Below are 22,633 nucleotides of genomic sequence, written 5' to 3'. Positions count from 1 at the left end.
CCTGCTTTCTTTTTACAATTGATCTCTAGCTTCAAAGCATTATGATCAGAGAATATGGTTGGTGTGATTTCAACCCTCTTATATTTGTTGAGGCTATCTCTATGTCCCTGTATGTGGTCAATTATTAAGAATGTTCCATGTACACTAGAGAAGAATGTATAAGCAGCTGTTTGGGATGGAAGGCTCTGTAAATGTCTGTCTATTAGTTGGTCTAATGTGTCATTTAAGGATGTTATTTCCTTATTGATTTTCTGTTTGGATGATCTATCCATATCTGACAGTGGAGTGTTGAGGTTACCTACTATGATAGTGCTTTGGTATGTTTCTCCCTTTAATTTTGTTAGTAATTGCTTTATATATATTGGGGCTCCCTGATTGGGAGCATAGATATTAATAATTGTCATGTGTTCTTGGTGCATGAATCCCTTTATCATTATGAAGTGTCCCTCAGCATCTTTCTTTACTTTTATTTTGAAGTCTACTTCATTCAATATTAGTACTACTACCCCCACTTTTCTCTGAATTCCATTTGCTTGAAATATCATTTTGCACTGTTTCACTTTTAGTCTATATTTGTCTTTGGAACTGAGATGTGTCTCCTGGAGGCAGCATATGGTTGGATTTTGTTTTTTGATCCAATCTGCAACTCTGTACCTTTCTATTGGTGAGTTCGGTTCATTTATATTTAGGGTGATTATTGAAATATGAAGTCTTCTGATAGCCATTTTATCTTTTGCTTTCTGGTAGCTCGGTGTTTCCATTGCTTCTTTGTCCTTGTGTGTCCGATTTTATTTTGATTGACTTTTGTGGCTTTTCCCTCTGGCCCTTCTTGTTTTATGTTATGTACTTCAGTTCCGAAACTTTGGCATACAGTTACCATTATGAATATGTAAAAGATGGTTTTACACACACACACACACACACACACACGCACGCACACACACACATGCAGTTGTCCATTTTCTTCTGCATGCGCCTTATCTCCATTCTCCTTTGTGAATTTAGATCTTTGCACTTTCCCTTTTCAGTCATTGTTGTCTCAGTTTGTCTCTATGTATGGTGAACGTTTCATTACTATCTTGCTATAGCAAATCTCCTTTTATTGTTTAATCTTACAATGCCCTGTTCTTAGTAAAGGTTGCACTTCTGTGCTTCTATTTGCCTGCTAGTCACCTTACTCCTAAATATGTACTTTTTTGTCATTTTGTTTTAAGTGAGCTGACCCCTTTCAGTATTTCCTGTAATGCAGGCCTCATAGAGGAGAATTCTCTCAATTTTTGTAAGTCTGGAAAGGTCGTAATTTCTCCTTCATATCTAAAGGAGAGCTTAGCTGGATACATTATTCTTGACTGGTAGTTCCTTTCATTTAATAGTTTAAATATTTGATTCCACTCCTTTCTAACTTGTAAGGTTTATGCTGAGAAGTCCAAAGGTAATCTAATGGGTTTTCCTTTATAGTTTATCATCTTCTTTTCCGTGGCTGCCCTGAGAATTCTGTCTTCATTGTTGATTTTCGATAATTTTAATACAATGTGTTTTGGTGAAGGCCTTTTGGGGTTGAGATAATAGAGTGTTCTGTTGACTTCTGGAATTCCAAGCTCCAGCTCATTCCTTAGATTTGGGAAATTCTTGTCAACTATTTGTCTGAAAATGCTTTCTAATCTCTGCTCCTTTTCCTCTCCTTCAAGAATGCCCATTATTTTTATGTTTCCTGATGGTATCAGCTAGTTCTTGAATTTCTCTTTCATTATTTTTCATTCTTTGGTTTCTCTCTTCTTCCTTCTGATTTATTTCTAGATTTCCATCTTTGATATAACGGATCCTTTCCTCCATTTGGTTGACTCTATTTCCCAAGCTTGCTATTTCATTTTTCAACTCTTGCATTTTTTTTTATCTCCAGAAGCTCCGTTCTGTTCTTTTTGAAGGTTTCAATCTCCTTGCTAAAGAACTCATTCTGCTCATCTAGTTGTTTTTTCAATTCCTGAATTTGTTGATATGATTTGTTTTGGATCTCATTGAGTTTCTTCTGAAGTACCATCCCAAATTCTCTGTCATTTAAGTCACATATTTCTATGTCTGTAAGCTTATTTTCTGGAGATTTTTCTCTTTCTTTCTGAGATGCCTTGTCACCTTGATTGTTCATGGTGTTTAATGGTTATTTCTCTGCCTGGACATTAATGGAAGTGAGTTCTGCTTTTTTTTTTTCTTCCCAGAAAGATTTATTATATAAAGGTCTGTCTTTAGCCTACTGCAAAGAAGGTGCTTTTCTTTTGGCTTCCCGTAGATGGTGCCTAAGCTTCTTCGATCCCTCCTTTATATACAGCCTTAATAGTGCCTTTTTTTTCCCTTATAGATGTTTAATCATGCTTGCTACCCTCATTCTCAGTCCCTGTCAGTGTTAGCGACAGTTTCGGTAGCATTTGCTCAGATTCTCCTGGGGCTCCGCGGTGCTCAATCTTGGATGATATGAGGGGAGGGGCCCTCTGGGTTGGGGTATGGGGGCTGCGGCTGATCCTCGGTTTTGCAACCATGGCTGGTAAAAATCAACTGCTGTTTCTCTGCTGTCCCAGCTTCTCTGTCATTCCTCCTTCTTTGCTTTCTGCCAGGATGACTGGGCCCTGCCACTGGCTGCATGGAGCTTACAGCTCTCCCAGGCAAGGCTGTTTAGGGATCTCGCTGCACCTTCTCCCTTTCCCCTCCACCTACATGGAGCTCCAGCTGCAAGAGGCAGCTTCTTTGTTTCTCCCAGTCCACTGCCCGACACCCAGAGTTCTGACCTCTGGTAGCTCTTATGCCCAGATCCCAGGCTCAGACATGTTGGTGTGCAGTTTGGGTAGTTTTTGTTGAGTTTTAGATGTTCAGCTTGTTGTTCTTTCAAGGGAAGAGATCTGGGGATGTCTCTCACTCTGCCATATTTCTGACATCCTCCCCATACCACTATTTTTAATGGCTACATGATATTCGGTTTTGTGGTTTCATCATAATGTATTTAATTCATTACATGTTCATGGCATTTAACTTGAATCCAGTCTTTGTTATAAATAAGTTGGGACAAACATCCTTGACCATTCATCTTTACGTAAGTGTCTGATATTTCCCTAGGATAAATTCCTAAAGGTGGAATTGTTGATTCAAGAAGGTACCATGTTTTAAAGGCTTTGACACATACTGTGCCACTTTGTGTTTTCTCCAGCATTTTTCATTTCCCCACACTCCTACCAAAGCCAAGTATTACTATTCTTTTTTAATCATTGCCTATCTGACAGGCAAATAAGTGGTAGTGCAGTATTTTCATTTGTATTTCTTGATTATTAATGAGTCTAAATATCCCTTCTTGTGTGGAAAAATATATTTGAAAGCAATATTTTTCTGAGAATTGCCTATTTAGTGACAATAAGAGAGATCCAGCTTTAAAAAATTGTTGTCCAAATGTACTGATCTACCAAAAAGCAAGGGAAAGTATGGTTATTTAAAAATCTTTTCAGCGAGTTTCCCTTTGGGGAAAAAAGTGGAGCAATGAGGGAAAAATCAACACTACACTGAATTTATCCCCAGGAAGCCATATGACATCAATATTGGACTCAGATCAATGAGGTGGGACCTGTTTGTGAATACCTGGGCAGGTTATGTGTAATGATTCTATCGAAAAAATATGAAAGATATCAAGGATTGAAAAACAAAGATTGAGTTTAGAAGGATCGTATGAAACATGTCAATAGAAAATTTTTTGATCTAAGTTGTATGTCAATTTGGAAAGTTGTCCGTTAATAGAATTTTTGCAAGTAGATATAGTTTAAATGCACTAGAGAAACTTATAAATCATCTTACTGACAATTTCATCTATAAATTTGGAATTTTGCTTTTGAAATTTTCTTGAAAGAAGACCCATCTTTGGTCATCTCAGGTATATTCAGGTTTTTTCTCCTATCTTGACAGGATCATTTAAGATCCATCTCTTGAGATGGGAAAATTCCACTACTCTGTGGATTTAACCCAAACTTCTCAATATCCTGTAACATTCCCACCACAGCTCTCTCCTCTCAATAATTTGTTTTTTAATTTAACCAATCCAAGAATAACTTCAAATTTAATCCAAGAATAACTTCAAATTTAAAAGCAAATTTAATCAGTATGCTTTTGTTTATGTTTATAGTAACATCTCTGTTTTACAACCTCTCTTTGTTGTCTTCTGAATACGGTGTTTGGCTAAAATAAATAAAAAGTGAAACTTCATCTTTGAGGATGTGGCACTGTGCTCCCCTAAGATACACAACTGTGCTAAGGTTGAAGGAGATTTATTTTGATCCAAGACAATTAAATCAGGCTGACCAGGGCCTCCTTGAAAGTGGCCATCCAACACAACTGGGTTATTTAATATTTGCTTTCCTTAAATTCGGTTTCATTTTTTCCTTCCTCTTTGTACTTATTTCCTTTGTCCCATCTTCATGCACTCTGGTCATGTTGAAGTATACTCCTGGTTCCCCAAATATGCCATGTAATGTCACCTACATATGCATCTGCTTATGCTGTTCTCTCAGCTTACAAGGAGGTTGCTGACTGCCAGCTTGTGGGCTGGATCCAACCCACAAATGAGTTTTATTTGGACTTCACTGTATTTTTCTTTTAAATTTAAGCCACCATGTAAAAATCAAAAAGTTTCACATGAAATCCTGGATTTCTGGCTTTGTTTGAAAGATGGAAGGTCTGGCAATATTTTGTCTGCTGTTACTCAAGATAGCAACCGGCCAGAACTGAATGACAGCTATTCTTTCTAGATGGAACTTGCACTTCACTATGACTTTTTTGAAAAAAGAAACCTGGTCCCATTCAGTTACCTACATTATCTGCTTGACTTTTTTAGGTTGAGTTCGCGACTTCTGCTAGGAGATACAGATGATATAAAGGACAAAAGACACAAGCTTTGCCCTCTGTGCCATGTTATCTAATATGGAAACAGGGCATAAATATTTGACAAATTAAGTAAGACTATAAGTGTTAGAAAGTCACAAGAGCTATTGTAGTGCTGCAGGAATTTACTAGATGGGTGTGAGAAGAAAGAAATATATGAAATTAAGGATTATGACATTAGAGATGTGGGAAATGACAATAGGTAATGCTTATTGAATAGCTGCTATATATCAAGCACTCTTCTAATGCTTTATGTATATTAACTTATTCACATAACAATTCTACGAGTGGGTAATATTATCCTCAATTTGCAGATGAGGATATTGAGTCTCAGAAAAGTTAAACTCGAGGCCTCATAACTGGTAAAGTGGAAAGCAAGGTATGCAACCATAAGACTGTATTGTGTTAGAGACCATTAGACTTGGAGACAGGACTGATCCAAAGTGTGCTGCCTGTGTACCACTGATCAGATCAATTAAGCATTCTGAGTCTCATTTGACCCCTCTGATAATTATTCTCATCTTCCTTCTCTTAGGGGAGATTGCGATGGTTTTTGGGAGTGGAGGGGACAGTGAATATGTAAATGCTTCACAATTGAAAAGCATGAGGAGGCTAGGGGTTCCCATGGAGGAGTTACAAATTGTTGGACACTGGTTGGGTCACATTAACTAGTGTAGCTTTTCTGAACCTGCAGCGAGCCTGCACATTGCTGGGGATCTTGTTAAACTTCGGATTCTAATTCGGAAAGTCTGGGCTAGGATCCTTTAGTACCAGTATTATTAGAGTTCTCAGCAGTGGCTTGGGGTCAGAGTCATAGTTAACAGTGAGTTATTACTTTAATTTACATTTGTGACTGTTTGTAACTCAAGATCTCACAAGAGGGGGTGGGGTGTAGCTTGGGGCAGGATTCCAGTAGGCATTCATTCATTACATAAATCTTTATTGAGCATCTACCATGCCCCTGTTTCTGTGCCAGGAATGGGTCCTTGGCCTTAAGACCATCCAATAGTACCCCTAATTCCACCTTAAACCATTGCAGAACTAGTCATATATACAACACCGTAATTACATGGAAGTAACTTGAAGAATCAATGGAAATGTTCTACCCTTTGTATGAATAGTGGTTGTAGTAGACGCTGTTTGCTACCTACCCAGCATCCTCTTTTCTTTCTTGCTGATGGAGACCCAGTTTTGGTCAGTTATTTATTTCCCTACATGTGACTCAGGGGAAGATAGCAGTGGTGTGCTGTAACCAGCTCTTATCAGCTCATGAGAGATGACTGTTAGATATCAGGAAGTTTGAGAGTTAAAAAAAACTATTATTAAAAATAAAGTTGTATCAACTTCTAATAAATTATGTTTAAAAACTCAAAACTCATTACTTCATAATTATTTTACTACATTTTACTATTATCTATGCTCTTAAGATTATGCATGTGTATTATAGCTATATTGTGGGAATAATTTATATTGTGTGCTACTGCATATCCCTCCAAACTCCATGTCCAGTAATGTCACATGAGTAGCTTGAAATTTGCCATGGTAGGTATATCCACACCACAGAAATTGGCACTTGCTGTAAATTGGGACTTTGATTTATTTTCCTGGGTGAGCCAGTTAAACTTTTACCAGCCCACCGCTGGGTAATTCTATGCTTACCTTCAGGGGAAAATTCCAGCTAATCTGAGTTAAACATGATAGCTCTATTTTCCTCCCTCTTGGCATGTAACCCACTTCTGGCTGCTGAGACATGAAAGTTGCTCTTCGGGGAGTTTCTTAGAAATCTTTTCTTGCTTTTAAAAATGAGATCCAACACCATATACAAGAATAGACTCAAAATGGATTAAAGATTTAAATGTAAGACCCGAAACCATAAAACTTTTAGAAGAAAACATAGGCAGTAAACTCTCTGATATTACTAACAGGAATTTATTTTCAGAAATATATCTTCAGACAAGGGAAACAAAAGAAAAAATAAACAAATGGCACTACATCAACCTAAAGGTTTTGTACAGCAAAAGAAACCATCAACAAAACAAAAAAACAACCAACTGTTTGGGAGAAGATATTCACTAATGATACACCTGATAAGGGGTTAATATCCAAAATTTATAAAGAACTTATACAGCTCAACAACAACAACAAAACAAACAATCCAATTAAAATATTGACAGAAGACTTGAACAGATATTTCTCCAAAGAAGTAACACAGATGACTAACAGACATGAAAAGATGCTCAAGGTCGCTAATCATCAGAGAAATGCAAATTAAAACCACGATGAGACATCACCTCACACCGAATAGCTATCCTCAATAAATAATAATAATAAAAAATAGCTATCCTCAATAAATAATAATAATAAAAAAAAAAACAGCTAGTGCAGAGAAAAGGGATTGCAAATTGGTGCAGCCGGTATGGAAAACAGTCTGGAGGTTCCTCAAAAAATTAAAAATGGATCTACCTTTTGACCCAGCAACTGCAATTCTGGATATTTATCCAAATGAAATCAAAACAATAGTTCGTAAAGATCTATGCACTCCAGTATTCATGGCAGCACAATTTACAGTAGCCAAGACGTGGAAGCAACCTAAATGCCCATCAACAGATTGGATAAATAAATGGTAGTTCGTATATACAATGGAATATTACTCAGCCATTAAAAAAATGAAATCCTACTATTTGCAACCACATGGATAGACCTACAGGTTATTATGCTGAGTGAAATAAGTCAGACAAAGATAGATACCATATGATTTCACTTATATGTGGAATCTAAGAAACAAAAAGAACAAACTAAACAAAAACAGACTCACAAATATAGTGGACAATTTGGTGATGGACAGAAGGGAGGGAGATTGGGAGGCTGGAAGAACGGGGTGAAAGGTTAAAGAAGTACAAATTAGTAGTTGATAGTTGGGCACGGGGATGGGGAGCATGGCAGAGGGAATGCGGCTAGCATTAATATGATGGCTAAGTAGAGGGCCAGAGGAGGGAGGGAGCAATTGGAGGGATCGTTTTATGAACATTATAGATGTCTAACCAATGCACTGTAAACTTGAAACTAATTTAAATAACAAGTTTATTTAAAAAATGAGATCTAGTGTAGAGATGGGCTTTTTCTGTTTCTGGCCAGGTGATGTCTGGATGTGACTTACCTGGACTTTCAGAAGTTATAACAGTGGTAAGGCAGGATTAACATTTATTTTGTTCTTTATTTTTTGGGGGGAGGGCTCACATTCAGAAAAAATAGCGTGTATTTTTGATATTTTCTCTTCTAAAGGAGATCCTGATAGATGCGGCATCTGGAGAAATACTCTCTATCACACAGCTTCAAATCGTCATGCCCACTGTATCTCATCCTGATCAACTTTTATGCCAACATCTTTGCCTTGGACAATGACTTAGAGTCTCCACTGGATGCTGCTGCCAGCAGAGGGAAGAATGAATGTGTTGTTCTCCTGGACAAGACTGCCACCACCCAGAACATCATGAACACCAAGAAGGTCACCAAGCTGAAGGAGCAGGCTCAGGAGAATGCCAGAAGGCAAATCAATGAGTGCAAAAGGTTCCAGGAGAAGCACCAAAATAAGATGGCCTGGACTTACAGCAAGGAGGAATCTGGGACTCTTTCTTCTTCCAAGGGCACTCTCTCCAGGTCGTCCCTTTCACATGCTTCTGCTTCCAGTACATTTGGGTCACTGTCTAAGGGCATTAAAGGCTCCTTCAAAATAAAGTTCAAAAAGAATAAAGACACAGAGGAGCAGGTAGGAAAGGAGAGCCAGAGTGGGCAGAGGAATGTGATGGAAGTCTTCTGAGAGGAGGATGAAGACTCATTGTCGGGGGACTTGAAAGAGAAGCTCCAGTTCTCAGCCGAGGAGGACAGCTGCATGCAATACGAATCCATTTTCAAATGTCCAGGTCTATGAAATATTGTCTTTAGAAAGAACAGAATATCGAACCCCGAATACTTTTCAGACAGCAAGAGGGAGTTGTGGTTTAAACTGTCCAGTGAGTTGCCTCAGAGACAAGAAGCAGCTCAGGCTGATGATGCCAAGGCTGATGAAGAGGTTGAGGAAGACAGCTGTGATGACGATCTGCCTTAGGATGAGGATACCGTGGAGTTGGAGGAAGATATCATCGATGCTACTGCCCTGGAAGTATTCTTGCAGTCCCACCACCTGGAAGAATTCCTTCCTTTTTTTTATGAGGGAGCAGATTGATCTAGAAGTCCTGATGCTTTATTCTGATGAGGACCTTCAGAGCATACAGTTGCAGGTGGGGCCCAGGAAGAAAGTTCTTAATGCCATAAATGGAAAGAAGCGGATGCTCCAACAGCCTGGGCAACTGGTTGATACCAGCCTCTGATGGAGTGTTGGGTGAATAGGATGAGCCTGCAGTGGTGGGGTGATGCTGTGGCTCAATGGAAGCACTCCAGTCCACACCTGCTCTCTACCGAGTGCCAGAGCTCTGGGAGTGATGTCTAGGGTTTTGAAGATGCCCACTTAAGAAGAGGTCCAAGCTCTACTCTGAGAAATTCTCTATACATATCCAAATAAACCACTGTTGAGAAACTCAGGGAGACCCAGGAATTAAAAAATGGTGTTCCCTTTTATTTATCTTTTTAATATTTTTGAATATAGAAAGGGTTAAATGGATGACAAAGAAGGGAAAGATCTCTTAACTTTTCCAATTCTGGACTTAAAATTATACCTCTCATCACATTGCTGCTTACTTTCTGATTCTCATGGCCTGGGGATTCTAATTCCAGTTATGTCCTTTGCTTTATGTTTTGTTGGTGGAGAGAAAAGGTCGTCCAGTGGCCTGAAACTTGATGCCCAACTTAAATGTGTCTAAACCTTTAACAGATGTTTACATTTACAGTAATGGAAATGGGTCTATAATACCTCTTTCTGAGAACAGAGACAGAGAGGGAGAGTGAAGAAAAATAGAACATAGGTTACATACTTTGGAGTGAATTGTGTTCTACCAAATTCGTACACTGAAGCCCTAATCCCTAATGTGACTGTATTTGGAGATAGAATCTTTATTCAAGAGGCGATGAAGGTTGAATAAGGTCATAAGGGGTGAGGTCCAAATCCTATAGGACCAGTATTCTTATGAGAGGAAGAGACGCCAGGGATGCATATGCACAGAGAAACGGTCATGTGAGGACACAGCAAGAAGGTGGTCATCTGTAAGCCAAGGAGAAAGGCCTCGGGAGAAACCAGATTTGCCGACACCTTGATCTTGGACTTCCAGCCTTCAGAGCTGTAAGAAAACAAATCTCTGTTGTTAAGCCACCCAGTCTGTGGTAGTTTGTTATGGCAGCTCTAGTAGATTAACATAGTGCCTAAGCAAGAAGGTCGGGGAAGAGTAAAAGAATACAGAAAAAAAGTTTGGCACATTTGATGATTTTTCCAAAGGTAAGTGCCTCTAGGTTATTTGTAGGAAAAATTTGATTGTAAAAGTGAATAGTACATTTTCATGCTTGTTACGTGTCCATCTTTTATTCACTGTCGTCTATCACCATTGCTACATGTCTGAATACATGTAGGTTCTACCATATAAATTGGCAACATTGCTGCTGACATTTTTTTGAGTTAGCAATGCCAAATTCAAATTGAAACCCTACTGAACAGCTAAGCTTCATTGGCTTTTTATGGCCAGATTTACATAAAGTGGAATTTACCATCGATTATGTGTATAATATATGTACAGCTGTTTATCTCCAGCATTCTTCCCGATTCACATCTGTGTTATTTCAAGAGGCACTATGGAGGATATAAGCTTAGAGAGGATACAGATGCTCAGATCTGATGAACAGTTGGTTCATTCTTCTTCAGTGGTAGGATTCAGAAAGGTTGTCAGTCATCAAATAAATACATTGCACTAGAGGATGATTATGTTTACAAATATTACATTTTGTTGGTCTGGAATAAACCAAAGTTGTATTTCCTTTCAATAATATGCACGAAAACAGTTGGCACATAGAAGGCACTCACAAAGAGTTTGTAGTGTCTGAGCCTGCTTCTATTAGTACTTCATTATTGGAGGTGCCAGGATCTTCTCTCCATATATTCCCCAGAATCCACCTGATGGTCAGACACTCATTGCTAGGATATAGAAGAAGTATAAGCCATGAGGGAAGTACTGTTGTTACCAAAAAGGATGATTTACAGTAGAGCTTTGTATATCATTGTCACAGGTAAAAGTAATATGGAAAGCCCAGTGCTGTATTCTAGCAAACAAGGGGCAGTGTGAGGCAATACAAAGAATTTTGAGCTGGAAATCAGTACTACTACTTGATGGATAAAATATAGTGTTATGGAAATGGAAAAGTGTTCTTTGAGAGAACGAAAAAAGGCAAGCCTATGGAAATGTTACCAGAATTCAGGATTTAGTTCTAACTGCTTCATGGGAGTTTATCATTCCTAGTGGGAATCTTCCATGCTGCCCTGCTGGAGGGGTAGCAACGGGCTCAGAAAGTATGGGAAGGGGAAGATACATTTGCCCAGCAGAACTAGAAGCTCTCACTATGACCAACCTCTTGGTCTTTATGTCAATTCTGTGATGACATAAAGGGATGTGAATTTAAAGGACATGTTGATTTTAAAACCTCACATAAAAATTCCATCAAATTTATGGGTTGAAAAGAAGGGAGCAAACACAATCCTTTTATGTAATCACGGTGAATAACATAAACCTCTTTGAGGCCAGAATGGGTTATTAGAAGTTACGCTGTTTTTAACAGTTGCATTTTATTTTAATTAGGTTATTCCAGCTTCTAGACTCCACAGGCTTCTCTGCCATTTCTGAACATCTGTTATTTCAATTAAAGGGTAAATACTTTATCTGCAATTATCACAAAGATTGGCTCAAAACGTATGAACAAAACAATCAGGGTTACCTTGAGTCTTATATATCAGGGAACAAAAGGGGTGAGTTAAAGGGTCCCCGCTCCTGGGAACTCTCCTGTTCCCACTGCTAGAGAAGCCAGGTGCTGCCTTGCTGCGATGGAAGCCCATGCGAGGGTATCCTGTCTCTGAAGCCATGACATTAGGCACAGGCACGGGCACACGATGGTCCCATGAGTCTCAGTTCTGGGACTTTTAACCGTCAAGGAAAACAATCTCTATTTCTGCTTGGGTTGCTGGAGAGGACAAAGATTCAGAAGCTATCCTGTCACTACTGAGGGAATGCCTGCTTGATCCTGGAGCCAATGCTAAAGAAAATAGCCAAGGGGTGCAGAAGGCAAGGCTGGGTCCTGCTAGCACTGGGAACCCTTGAATACAGCTGTAGCCAAAACTGGTTGGTTACCCGCGTACTTCTTAATTTCAAGAGCCAACAAATCCCATTTCTCACTCATTTACTCATTCAGCTTAAGGTAGTTTGAGTTGTGGTCTCCACTACTTGTGACCAAAGAAGTCTTGACCAATATATAAGTTCCGTTGTTCCTTGAAACTTTAATTATAAGAAGCCAGAAACAGAAGGTTACATAACATACGATGCCGTGTCTCCGAAATGTATTCATAAAGATAGAAAGTAGATTAGTGGTTTCCAGGGGCTAGGAAGAAGGGGGAAAAGGGAGTGACTGCTAATGGGTATAGGGTTTCCTTTGGGGTGATGAAAATGTTCTGGAATGACGGTTTCGCGACTCTGTGAAGATACTAAAAACCCTGAATTTTATGGTACGCAAATCGTACCTCAATTTAGAAAAAATAGAATATAGTCATTGGAGGCCCCCACCAGGGAGTGAATGAGAATGCTCGATCCCCTCACTTTCCTTGTCATGAGGGATAGGATAGAGTTATCGAAGCAAGAACTGCACAATTGAAAAGTGCTTTATTTTCAGGAATTACAAAAGCCAGTGAAATACAGAGGAAAGGGAATACTACTATAATCTGGTATAACAGAAAGCATGGTCCCTAGCTTTGCTTTCCATCTACAAACACAAATGGGGATCTGGTGATTTACAGCAAGACGTGGTAAGCACAAGACTATAGCTCCCTGTGGACTGGGCTCCTTCATTTGATCTAGAAATTATGATAAAACTGGCAGTAATACCCCTTGAGCTGTAGAATCCACCTAAAAACAAAGTTCCTTCATTTTATTTACCAGACGACCAGGAATCGTACACTAGTTTAGCTGCAACCATGTCCTCCACCGCCATTCCTGGAATGGACAGAAACTCAGTTCACTATTTTTTGTCAGAACAACTTTTCCTAAAAAAGCCCAGGACTTGGAACTGGCAGTTTTCTGATACATTCTCCATGCTAATGCCTATCCAGGTACCAAAGACTGATACCCAGGTGAGCTCTGGCTTGGAGGGTCTACAAAGGGCAGGACAAGGCAGGGAATATGATGCTAAGCAAGAAATACCCACCACACAAATTTTAAGTGTCCTTCAAGTTTAGTTTGGGGGTCAGAAAACTTTCTGTAAAGGGCCAGTTGGTAAATATTTTAGGCTTTGGAGGCCATGCGGTCTCTGTTGTAACTATTCACTTCTGCCGTTGTAATGCAGAAGCAGCATGGATGATAGATAAACAAATGAGCCTAGCCATATTCCTATCGACCTTTCTTTGTGGACACTGAAGTTTGAATTTCATATATTGTTCATGTGTCATAAAATCTTACTGTTCTTTTGGGTTTTTTCCCCCCAAAACATTTGAAAATGTAAAAAATCACTTCTATGAAAATAGGTGATGGGCTGGGTTGCTCTAGTCCCAACTCTGCATCCTTTAGCAACCCCACTGTGACTTACTGTCGAGGATGCATACCTTAGCCTTGAATGGTATATGTTCTCAAAGGGCAGGGGCTGGTTTTTATTAATTTTTGTAGCCACTACTGCACCCAATGTGGAACCTGACACAAGATAGGTGCTCAATATATGTTTGCCAAGTGGAAGGATGTGCCAATAAACCAATCCCAAAAGTGAGAAAACAAAAATTGCTCAAAAGGGTTGAGCAGGTTTCTGTAATGTTCTGTCTCCTGAAGGGCTTGGCTGACCTCTGACATGCTATGAACTCTGCAACTTTCTTTCAACCAGGCTTTGGGTAAAGCTTAAACTACCTTGGCCTGTCTCTCTGTGCATGAGAGGTTTTAAAACTATTTGACAGCCAGTAAAGCATGGATATTGACCAATTGGCATGGGTGCCGAGTGGCAATGTGGGGACTTGACTATGGGAAATATGAAAGATCTTTAGAGAGAGACAGAGGACATGGTTGAGGGGCAGCAACTTATTTACCAGCTAGTTAGGCAGTATTTCATTATTTCAGGCATATCTGCTGTGCAGCCTTCTATGTCCCTTTCCTTAAATCTGGTGGGGTGGGTGAGCTGGACTCAGGGGCAGACCAAGTCCATTCCTAGTTGGACTTCTGCCTCTACCAAATCAGATGGTAACGGGGCTTCCCATGGAAGCCCTGCTCAAATCAGCAAGCCGGAGGGTAGGTAAGGATGGGAAAAAGAGGTCTTGGGCTGTGCTTTCTGTCCGGATCTCTCTCATGTTTGGTCTCCCTGGCATTTCTCTTAGGCTCCCTTGTCTTTGAATATTTTTATCCTCCACCCCCTACCTCTGGAGGATATCGGCTTCTGAGTTTCATTGAGATCTAAGTCTAAATGATAAACTACTGACACTTGCTGTATGCAAATCGTTTTACATGAACATCTCACTTAATACCCACAAAAACTCAAGGCAATAGATGGTGAAGAAGATGTGAGGTCACTTGTCCAAGGATGCATGTCCAGGGAACCCAACCCAGGACTGCCAATTCCAGAGTTCGTGGGCTAATCACTATGCTGAGATATGTAAATAATTGGCATGGATGATGGATTTCACAATGATTCAGCCATGGAGCCTGGTCACTCATTCCTCTTCCCACTGACGAGTGGACCTGCCTTGTGCTCTGGTTGGATTTGTGCCCTGGGAGCGATGACCCTTACCTAAAGATTTGAACACTGTGGTCTTCTCACAGTAGGCTGGCTTTACTCCCTTCACCACTTCTCCAAGCTCAGCGAAGATCTCAGCCTGTGAAATGAACACACATTGACCCAGGCCATGGAGCGCATGTCTGCTCTGGCCAGCTTGTATAGGTAGGACATCCCTGAATTGGATAAGGAATAAATCTGATAAATAGATCATTTATACATTGGATGATGTTAGGAGGATGCTTCTTCCTAGAATTCTTTTTGGATACCATCTGCCCTTGTGACAACATGAATGCAGAAGTACAAGTTTGTGGCCAGAGGCATGTCCTGCCAGGACACTGTGTAAGTGAGGAAATAGGCATGGTCTCAACACTCATTGTGGCAGCCCCTTCTTGCATCTATGCCCTGATTACAAAAGAAAAAGAAGGCCAGACAGTGGCCAACCATTGTCCTATTTAGTTGGCCACATTCGAAAGGTTTCCAGGCTACAACCAGCCCCCATCTCCCAATCCTACCTTCTTATAAGAGAACCCTGTCCAATGGAAAAACCCATCAAGCTTCTCTCCAAGCAAAAGGGATAAGAGAACACATGTCACCACCAAAATGGTCACATCATTTTGAAAGAGTATTAGAAAGGATTGAGAGATGTTTAGGACCTGTAACCCCACAAAGAAGTGGGTTTGACCGAGGCCTGGAGCAGGCCAAAAAAAAGGGGAAGTTAATGAAAGCCTAGGATTCTGGTGAGGCCAGCTGGGCAGCATCTACCAGGAGAAGATGCTCACCCCTGACAGTAGGACATCTCCAGACTCTTTCAGGGCGGCCTCCCGGGAGTCCACGTACAGCACAGCTTGTTTCATGAGTTTGTCATCCAGTTCTCTCCAGTCAGGTCTGCTGGCTCCGATGGCTAAGGAACAGCAAAACAGACCTTGAGCTCAGAAATAGTCACAAGGGATACTAAATGCACCAAAGAATGGAAGAGGGGTGAGGAAAAGATAATGACATAAGACACGTGGGAATGTTCAGATTTGGAATGCCACATTTCCCCAGGCCAACCCCCTCTCCATCAGCAAGACCGAACACTCATCAACAAAAATAATGCCTGTCATTTTCCCCTTTCCATTTCATTTCTCATCTCATTACTAAAAGATTTGGAGGCAACTTAGCATTCATTTATTGAGACTTACTGTCTGTGGGATGTTTCACACATATTATTTATAGTCCCTGCAAGTACACTTCATGTCTGATTCCATTTAAAGATGTACCAACTAAGGCTCAAAGGAATGCAGGTTCTTGCCAAGGTTATATATTGAATACATGCATCCAAGCTCTGAGAGTGCCATGCCTTTCATACTTCTTCCACTTATCAGGGGCAGTGACTTTCTTACCCAAACCCTGAAACAGAGACATCACTTGCAGCTCCTTCATACTCCACACCCCTCTACTTTCTTTCTGTCTGCTTGCCATTCATCACTCCCATTCCACACCCCCAGCCACTTCTCTCTTAACTGTGACAAAAGAGCTCAGTGTCAGGGTCTTGGAGAAAATCCAACAAAAAGAAAACCAGCTCCATCCTGGAGCCGAGCTTTCATATCCTCTGCAGAGCCCAGAATCACAACACTGAATCCTGGCAGTGGCACAAAGGATAATGCAGAGGCTGCAATCAAACGCCTGCAGGGTCAAGCAGGTAATGAACATGAGCAAAGCTGGTCAGAGGGGCTGGACTGGAAATGGTGGAAACCCAGGCACACAGAAGAAAGCATGGCCTTCTAAAGGGAATGGGCATTGTTAAGCTCCAGCTGGTTGTTGCCATGTGAGAATTCAGGTCCACTGCTAGATATTCTCTTTTTTTTTTTTTTTAAAAAAAAAGAGAAGTAGGAAATCTATTTGCATGTGTTATTTTTTGATTTTTAGAACACTCTATGGTCCAAACAAAACACATCTGTTTGCTGGATCCAACTCATGCCAGCTAGTCTTTGGAAAGCACTATAAAGCCTTACAACAATATAAGGCAGCATTATATGCTGTCCAGTTTTCTCTACTTATTCCCTCTCCTTCAGTTCTCCCTTACTCTAATTTTCAAAGAGAGTGGTGTAAAAATGTCCATTTTGAAGGTTGTTTGTGTGGGGAGTTCTACGGAACAAAAGACTAACTAATGAAGCTTGTAAATAAATCATAAGCTGGTGGGAAAGTCCCCAGCTTCTCAGGCCACCTCTTCTCATAGTTCTGTTCCCCTAAGTTTTTCTGAGTAGGGTGAGTTCTCAAAGGATTGTGTGAGGCCATTCGGGCAGCAAAGGGAGGCGCCTGATTCAGACCTGGCTCTGGCTTTGCTCCAGTGGAGCTAGAATGGACAAGGGTCAGATACTGGCTGGCGAGGTGCAGGGCAGGCTGAGGAAAGTGGAGGGAGGTTGGAATTAAGCCTGCCTCTCAGCCAAGTTGTAAAGTAAGTAAAATCTGTCTTCGGCGTTACCATGTCGACTGTACTTATGACCCAGTTTTCTTAAGTATTGTTGATGTCTCTGTGAACACATAAGCCAATTTTGTCCTTAGGCCAGGAAAATACAAGACATTTCTTGACTCAAAAACAAGTCAGCCCTTCCTGGGGAGAGATATGGTCCCTTCATCGTACAATGTAAGGAACCTGCCACAAACACATGAGCCTGGAAGGGGACTCTAAGCTCTAGGTGAGACTGCAGCCTAGATAACACCTTGATTCGTCCTGTGTGAGTAGAGGAGCCAGCTGACCCATGTCCGGACTCCTGAACCACAGACACACTGAGATAATAAATACATGCTGTTTTATGCTGAAAAATAATTATGTCAGTCTTGCTGAAGATTCAGCTCTTGTAATTTCACCAAGAATTGGTTTCTCTTGATTTCCGAAGTCCTTGCAGAAATGGTCTCACTGTCCGTAAAGCCAGACTCTACCCATCTCTAACCTACCCGCTAAGCCACCTCCTACCTCCCCCTCCTCTGACCCACAGCATAACACCAGTCCCACAGGCCCAGACTTTCAATTTGCTTTGGCCCATTCCTCAAATATGTCATGTTTTGTTTCCTTCACAGAACTTATCTTTAGCTGGAACTATCCAGTTCACCTATATGTTTACTCATTTGTTATCTATCTCCCCTCAAGAGAATGTAAGCACCTGGAAAGCAGCAGCCTTGAGTGCTGGATGCTGATACCCCAGTGTCTAGAACAGTGCCTAGCTCATGGTAGCGACTCAATAAACATTTGTGAATAAATGCGTAATCCTGATACTTGGCTCTTGCCTGCTCGTATGGCAATGTGCGCAGAGATCTTAGCTTTTGAGGTCACACCATGTGCTTGTCACTAATACATAAGGCATCCATAACATGTTTGAATCTTCTAATCTTTGCCTGCTCACTCACCAGAATCCAGTCTCTTATTGGGCTCTGAGGGTAGAGTGCCTCAGTTCAAATCCCAGCTCTGCCACTAAGGACCTCTGACTGTGGGCAAGTTAGCGAGTGACTTAATCTCTCCATGCCTTGCTTTACCCACCTGTAAAAGGGGGTCGTGATAATAATAGCTCCTACCTCATGAGGGTGTTGTAAGGATTAAATGATATAATACAAATAAAAAATTTAGAACAGTACCTGCAATAGTAAGTATTCAATACAGACCAGTTTTTGCTACAATCCCTAGGGCTATCTGAGGATCATCAGAGGGCTCAGGATCTCTTATGTTTAGAGTTCCACCTATCCAATCACATATATTAAAAAGCATCTGCATGTCACATTGTGTCTTTTATGCTGTAATTTAAAAGTTATTTTATAATTTGCAATGTTAAGAATACAATGAGTCACTTGGCTTGGTCATTTAAACTTCATTACATTTCAGAACTGAGCTGGAACTGATCATTTGCCATAATGTTACATTATACAGATGTTATATTTATTAATTTCAGGTTTGCAACTTTTTTCTCATGTTTTGGAGTGAATATTGTTTTTCAAGGCTCATATATTTCTGAGGTACTTAAAGAGTTGAGGCATTTTGAACGAGAAACACAGCTCTACAGACACAGCCCCCTGGTCCAGCCTAGGGATGAGTCTGGCTACCACCTACTCATGGCTCATGAAGCCCCTCTGCTTACCATTGATGTGAGCCCCCAGCTTCACCCATTCACCAAACAAAATGGGCTCTGTTGCCATGGTGACTGTGATGATCACATCCGCATCTGTCACAGCCTCCTGGACTGATGAACAGACCCGTACCTCTCCTTGTACTGTGTCCGCAAACTTCTCAGCATTTTCTCTGGTGCGATTCCATATCCTCACCTTCATTGGGGGTAACAAGAGGACAGTGGCACCATGATTGTTAGGCTGTTTATGTTTGATCAAGCCCAGGGTGCCAAGAGAAATCTGAACACTCTGGAATCAGGGCTGCTCTTATTTAAATCATCCCCTAGGGAGAATGGACATTTGAGGAAGAGAACAGCATTAATCTGGGCACAGACCTGGCCAAATATTTGAAAATGACCTTTCTCTAGCCCTCCTCCCTTTTATTTTCCAGTTCTATCCCAGGACACACAGCCTCACTAGTTTAATAGCCACTATACAGTGTAATGATGAGCAGAGCAAGTTCTGAAGCTAGGCGGGCTTACAGTTAACATTTGCTCTCTCACTTACTGACCCTGGAGTTACTTAATGTATATGGCCAGCATTTTCACATCTGTAAAATGCAAATGATAACTGGGCAAACTCGGTATCATCAAACTCACACTTTATGTTTGAGACCCTGTAAAGAAGTCAGAGCAGGTATGGGTTTCACAAACAGGATTATCTATGGCAGTGCTTTGCATGAAATAACTTGATCTCTGAAGGGTATGCAGGGAATTAAAGATGAGATGGATTTTAGGAGTGAATGGTGCAGCAGATGAAAAGCCCAAGAGTAGTAGAGACCATTTGAATCCTAGAAGGTGTGGGAGTGGGGGTGGGGGTGTCATTGGCCTCACCAGGAGGTAGGAACTTGCTAGTTTGCTTAATTGATTTGCACATCTGTGGTATGGGTTGTCAACCTTCAGCTGAAAATAAGGCCTAGACAATCTCTCATAAGGAACTATAATAACTATATTATGTCTAAAGATGTTTATCAGCCAAGGTGAAAACCAGTACGATATGGCCAGTTGTAAGAATGGTTAACCATATCACCCTTCTTGATAGAAAACTATGCAAATATTATACAAAAATTCAATAATCTGGGAAAATGATGATGTTAGTACATTCAATGAAGAAATAGGATATACAACTGTATATAACTAACATGATTAAAACTATCTTATAAAAAGTTGATGAGAAAAGATTGGAAAATGTGAACTGTTGTCTTTGAAAACAGATAAAAGGGCATTTTTTCTTTCATATTCTTCTTTACTGTATATATTCCCCAAAGCAGAGGTATTACTTTTATCCTAAAAAATCATACTTTAGGCTTCTCACACTTGTACAAAAATGAAATAAAAGCAGCATCAATCAGACAGTCCCATAGGAAGCAGGAGATGATTGGGGAAAGGTGGGCCAGCATCTGGACTTCAGGAGTGAGTGCTGTGGCCTCTTGCTCTCTAGGCTTAGTTTCCAGTTTGGGGATCCATACTCAGAATAATTAAAGTTCCTGGATTTGCCTAAGAGAAGCACTGAGAGGGGTCAAAAGGACAACTGAACATAGATAATGGATATAATATGATCCTTTAACTAACTGAGTGGGCAGGCTATGTCCTCAGGCAAACCCTGCAAACTGAGAAACTGGAAACAGGTGAATCAGGCCTTCTCCTCACTCTTTACCTGCAACAAGACTTCTGAGAAAGTCATCAAAAGGATGGTTTAGATGGGACTCTTGACCTAATTATGTCAGCATAACCCGTGTTGCAGTGAAGTATAGACAAAGGTCACAAGTCATGGCAGCTAGCTCCCCTCTGCTACACACCTCTCCCTGGACTCACCTCCTTAAAGGAGAACTGCTCTGTGAAGATCTCATAATGGCTATAGGCCTGGACCCCAGCCCCGAGGATGCACAACACTTCACTGCTGGGAGGTTTCAAAAACTATTTGAGAAATGAGATGGAAAAAGTCAAGGGAGACATCAGCAGCTGGGTAAAGAACAAATACAGTTTGATTATCAGGTGACTTCTGCTCTATTTTCAGTTCCCTCAAGAACTCTGGGGCAACATCTATCCTATCTTCCCACCCCCAACCCCTGGTAGCCACCATTTTACTCTGCTTTCATGAATTTGGATTTTTTAGATTAAGCCCTAAAAATCTAATGCATGGTATAATGGACACAGACAACAATATTGTATTATAATCAGCAAACTTGCTGAGATTAGAACTTAATTATTCCAACCACTAAAAAGAAATAATAATTATATAACATGATAGAGATGCTAATTGTCACAACAGTGGCAATCATAGTATACCCTCTTCTCAGAGCCCTGAGAGCTGCCTGGAATCCATGAGCACATCATATATGAATGTACTAAGTTAACATGTTGTACCCTTTAAATTTATACAATGTTGTATGATAAATATAGTTAACAAAAAAATCAATTCTTGGGCTATCGAGGAGATGTCATTTTGTATTTCTGTTCCCCTCTGTAGAGTGGGGAGGGAAGGAAGGAGCCTTCCCTGAGCACCTAATATATGCCAATGCTTTACTTGCATGATCTCGTTTAGTCTAGACAATGACTGTCTGAGACGCTCCTATTGCTATTTTCCTCTTACGAAAGAAGAAATTGTGGTCCAGAGAGGTTAAGTAACTTGCTCGGGGTCTTACACCTATCACGTAGCACAGTGGGGCTCTAAAACCAAACCTTTCATTCTCCAAAGCCCACGTTCTTTTATCCTGTGCTACCCCATCTTGGGGATGTGATAAGCCACACCCACTTCTCAGAGCCCTGAGAGCTGCCTGGAATCCATGAGTCCTTGCGACCCCAGTTCCCAGCTACATTTGCTCAGCTCCCTCTCTGTTGATCCTTTCTCAGCCTGTCTTCCTTTAAAGAGGAATGTAGAGCTGGAATTTGTGGCACTGACTGAGGGTGTATGTGTGTCTGCATTTGAGTGGGATTCTATAATTATCTTATGCAGTGTCACCTCTCTGTGTGAAGTCTTTCTGACCTCCCTGATAGAGTTCACCACTTCATAGCAATTATTTTTTTACAGATTTAGTTTCTTTAACTGGTCTATATACCCCATGAGGACAGAACGGTCTATTTGCACAGAATTGGCACATATCTACTATTACCTGTAATAGACTCTGCTCCATGATGGTAGGCACTGTATATGGTTTTGCTCACCATTCTATGCCCCATGCTGAGCACCTGGTGGGCATTCAAATATTTTTTGAATAAATGTAAGCCAGGGATAAACTCTGATATATATTGCCACCTTGAGAAAGCATGTCAGAGTTCCCAGCTCAGGTTCTGTGCAACCCAAATACAAAGAAGTTATAGTGTCCGTCAGACCTGAGAACTTACTATTTTTCTCTTCTTCCTCCTAAAAGCCCTGAATGAAAGAGAAGTGGTGAGAAAGAAAACATTCTACTCTTACAGAGCAAAAGTAAAACAGATCCTTTGTTCCCTATAGAACAACCCATCTGAGCCCCTGGGAAAAATGCTGTGAGATTTCAACCTACACTCTAACCCATCAGCCCAGCGAGCCTCCTCTCTTCTGGGAGGGCAGGTTTTTATCAATGCAGCAAAGCACAGTGTAATTGAGACTTGGGTCTAGAACACTTTGGTTCCCAAACCTGGTTGATCATCAGAATCAACCAGGGATTATCGAAGAAAAA

The 22,633-nt window shown here is 40.7% G+C and overlaps 1 protein-coding gene and 1 pseudogene across 1 annotated transcript in view; one reads left to right on the top strand and one right to left on the bottom strand.

Annotated features, from left to right (window-relative positions):
- The window catches only part of LOC120611511 (ankyrin repeat and SAM domain-containing protein 4B-like), a 36,195-nt pseudogene extending 26,105 nt beyond the window's left edge, over nt 1-10,090 (top strand).
- Nucleotides 10,091-12,733: 2,643 nt separating this feature from the next.
- CRYM (crystallin mu) overlaps nt 12,734-22,633 on the bottom strand; it is a 14,479-nt gene continuing 4,579 nt past the window's right edge. The window contains exons 4-8 of the mRNA XM_039873951.1: nt 20,790-20,891; nt 18,948-19,131; nt 15,618-15,739; nt 14,851-14,935; nt 12,734-13,082 (exon numbers count right to left, since the gene is read on the bottom strand). Coding sequence (XP_039729885.1) covers nt 13,018-13,082; nt 14,851-14,935; nt 15,618-15,739; nt 18,948-19,131; nt 20,790-20,891 — 558 coding nt within the window. The 3' untranslated portion in view covers nt 12,734-13,017. The remainder of the gene's footprint in view (nt 13,083-14,850; nt 14,936-15,617; nt 15,740-18,947; nt 19,132-20,789; nt 20,892-22,633) is intronic.

Source organism: Pteropus medius, unplaced genomic scaffold, assembly GCF_902729225.1.
Source record: "Pteropus medius unplaced genomic scaffold, Ma_sr-lr_union100, whole genome shotgun sequence".
NCBI lineage: Eukaryota > Metazoa > Chordata > Mammalia > Chiroptera > Pteropodidae > Pteropus > Pteropus medius.
Note: the sequence above shows the minus strand (reverse complement) of the source record. Positions and strands in the feature narration are given on the sequence as shown.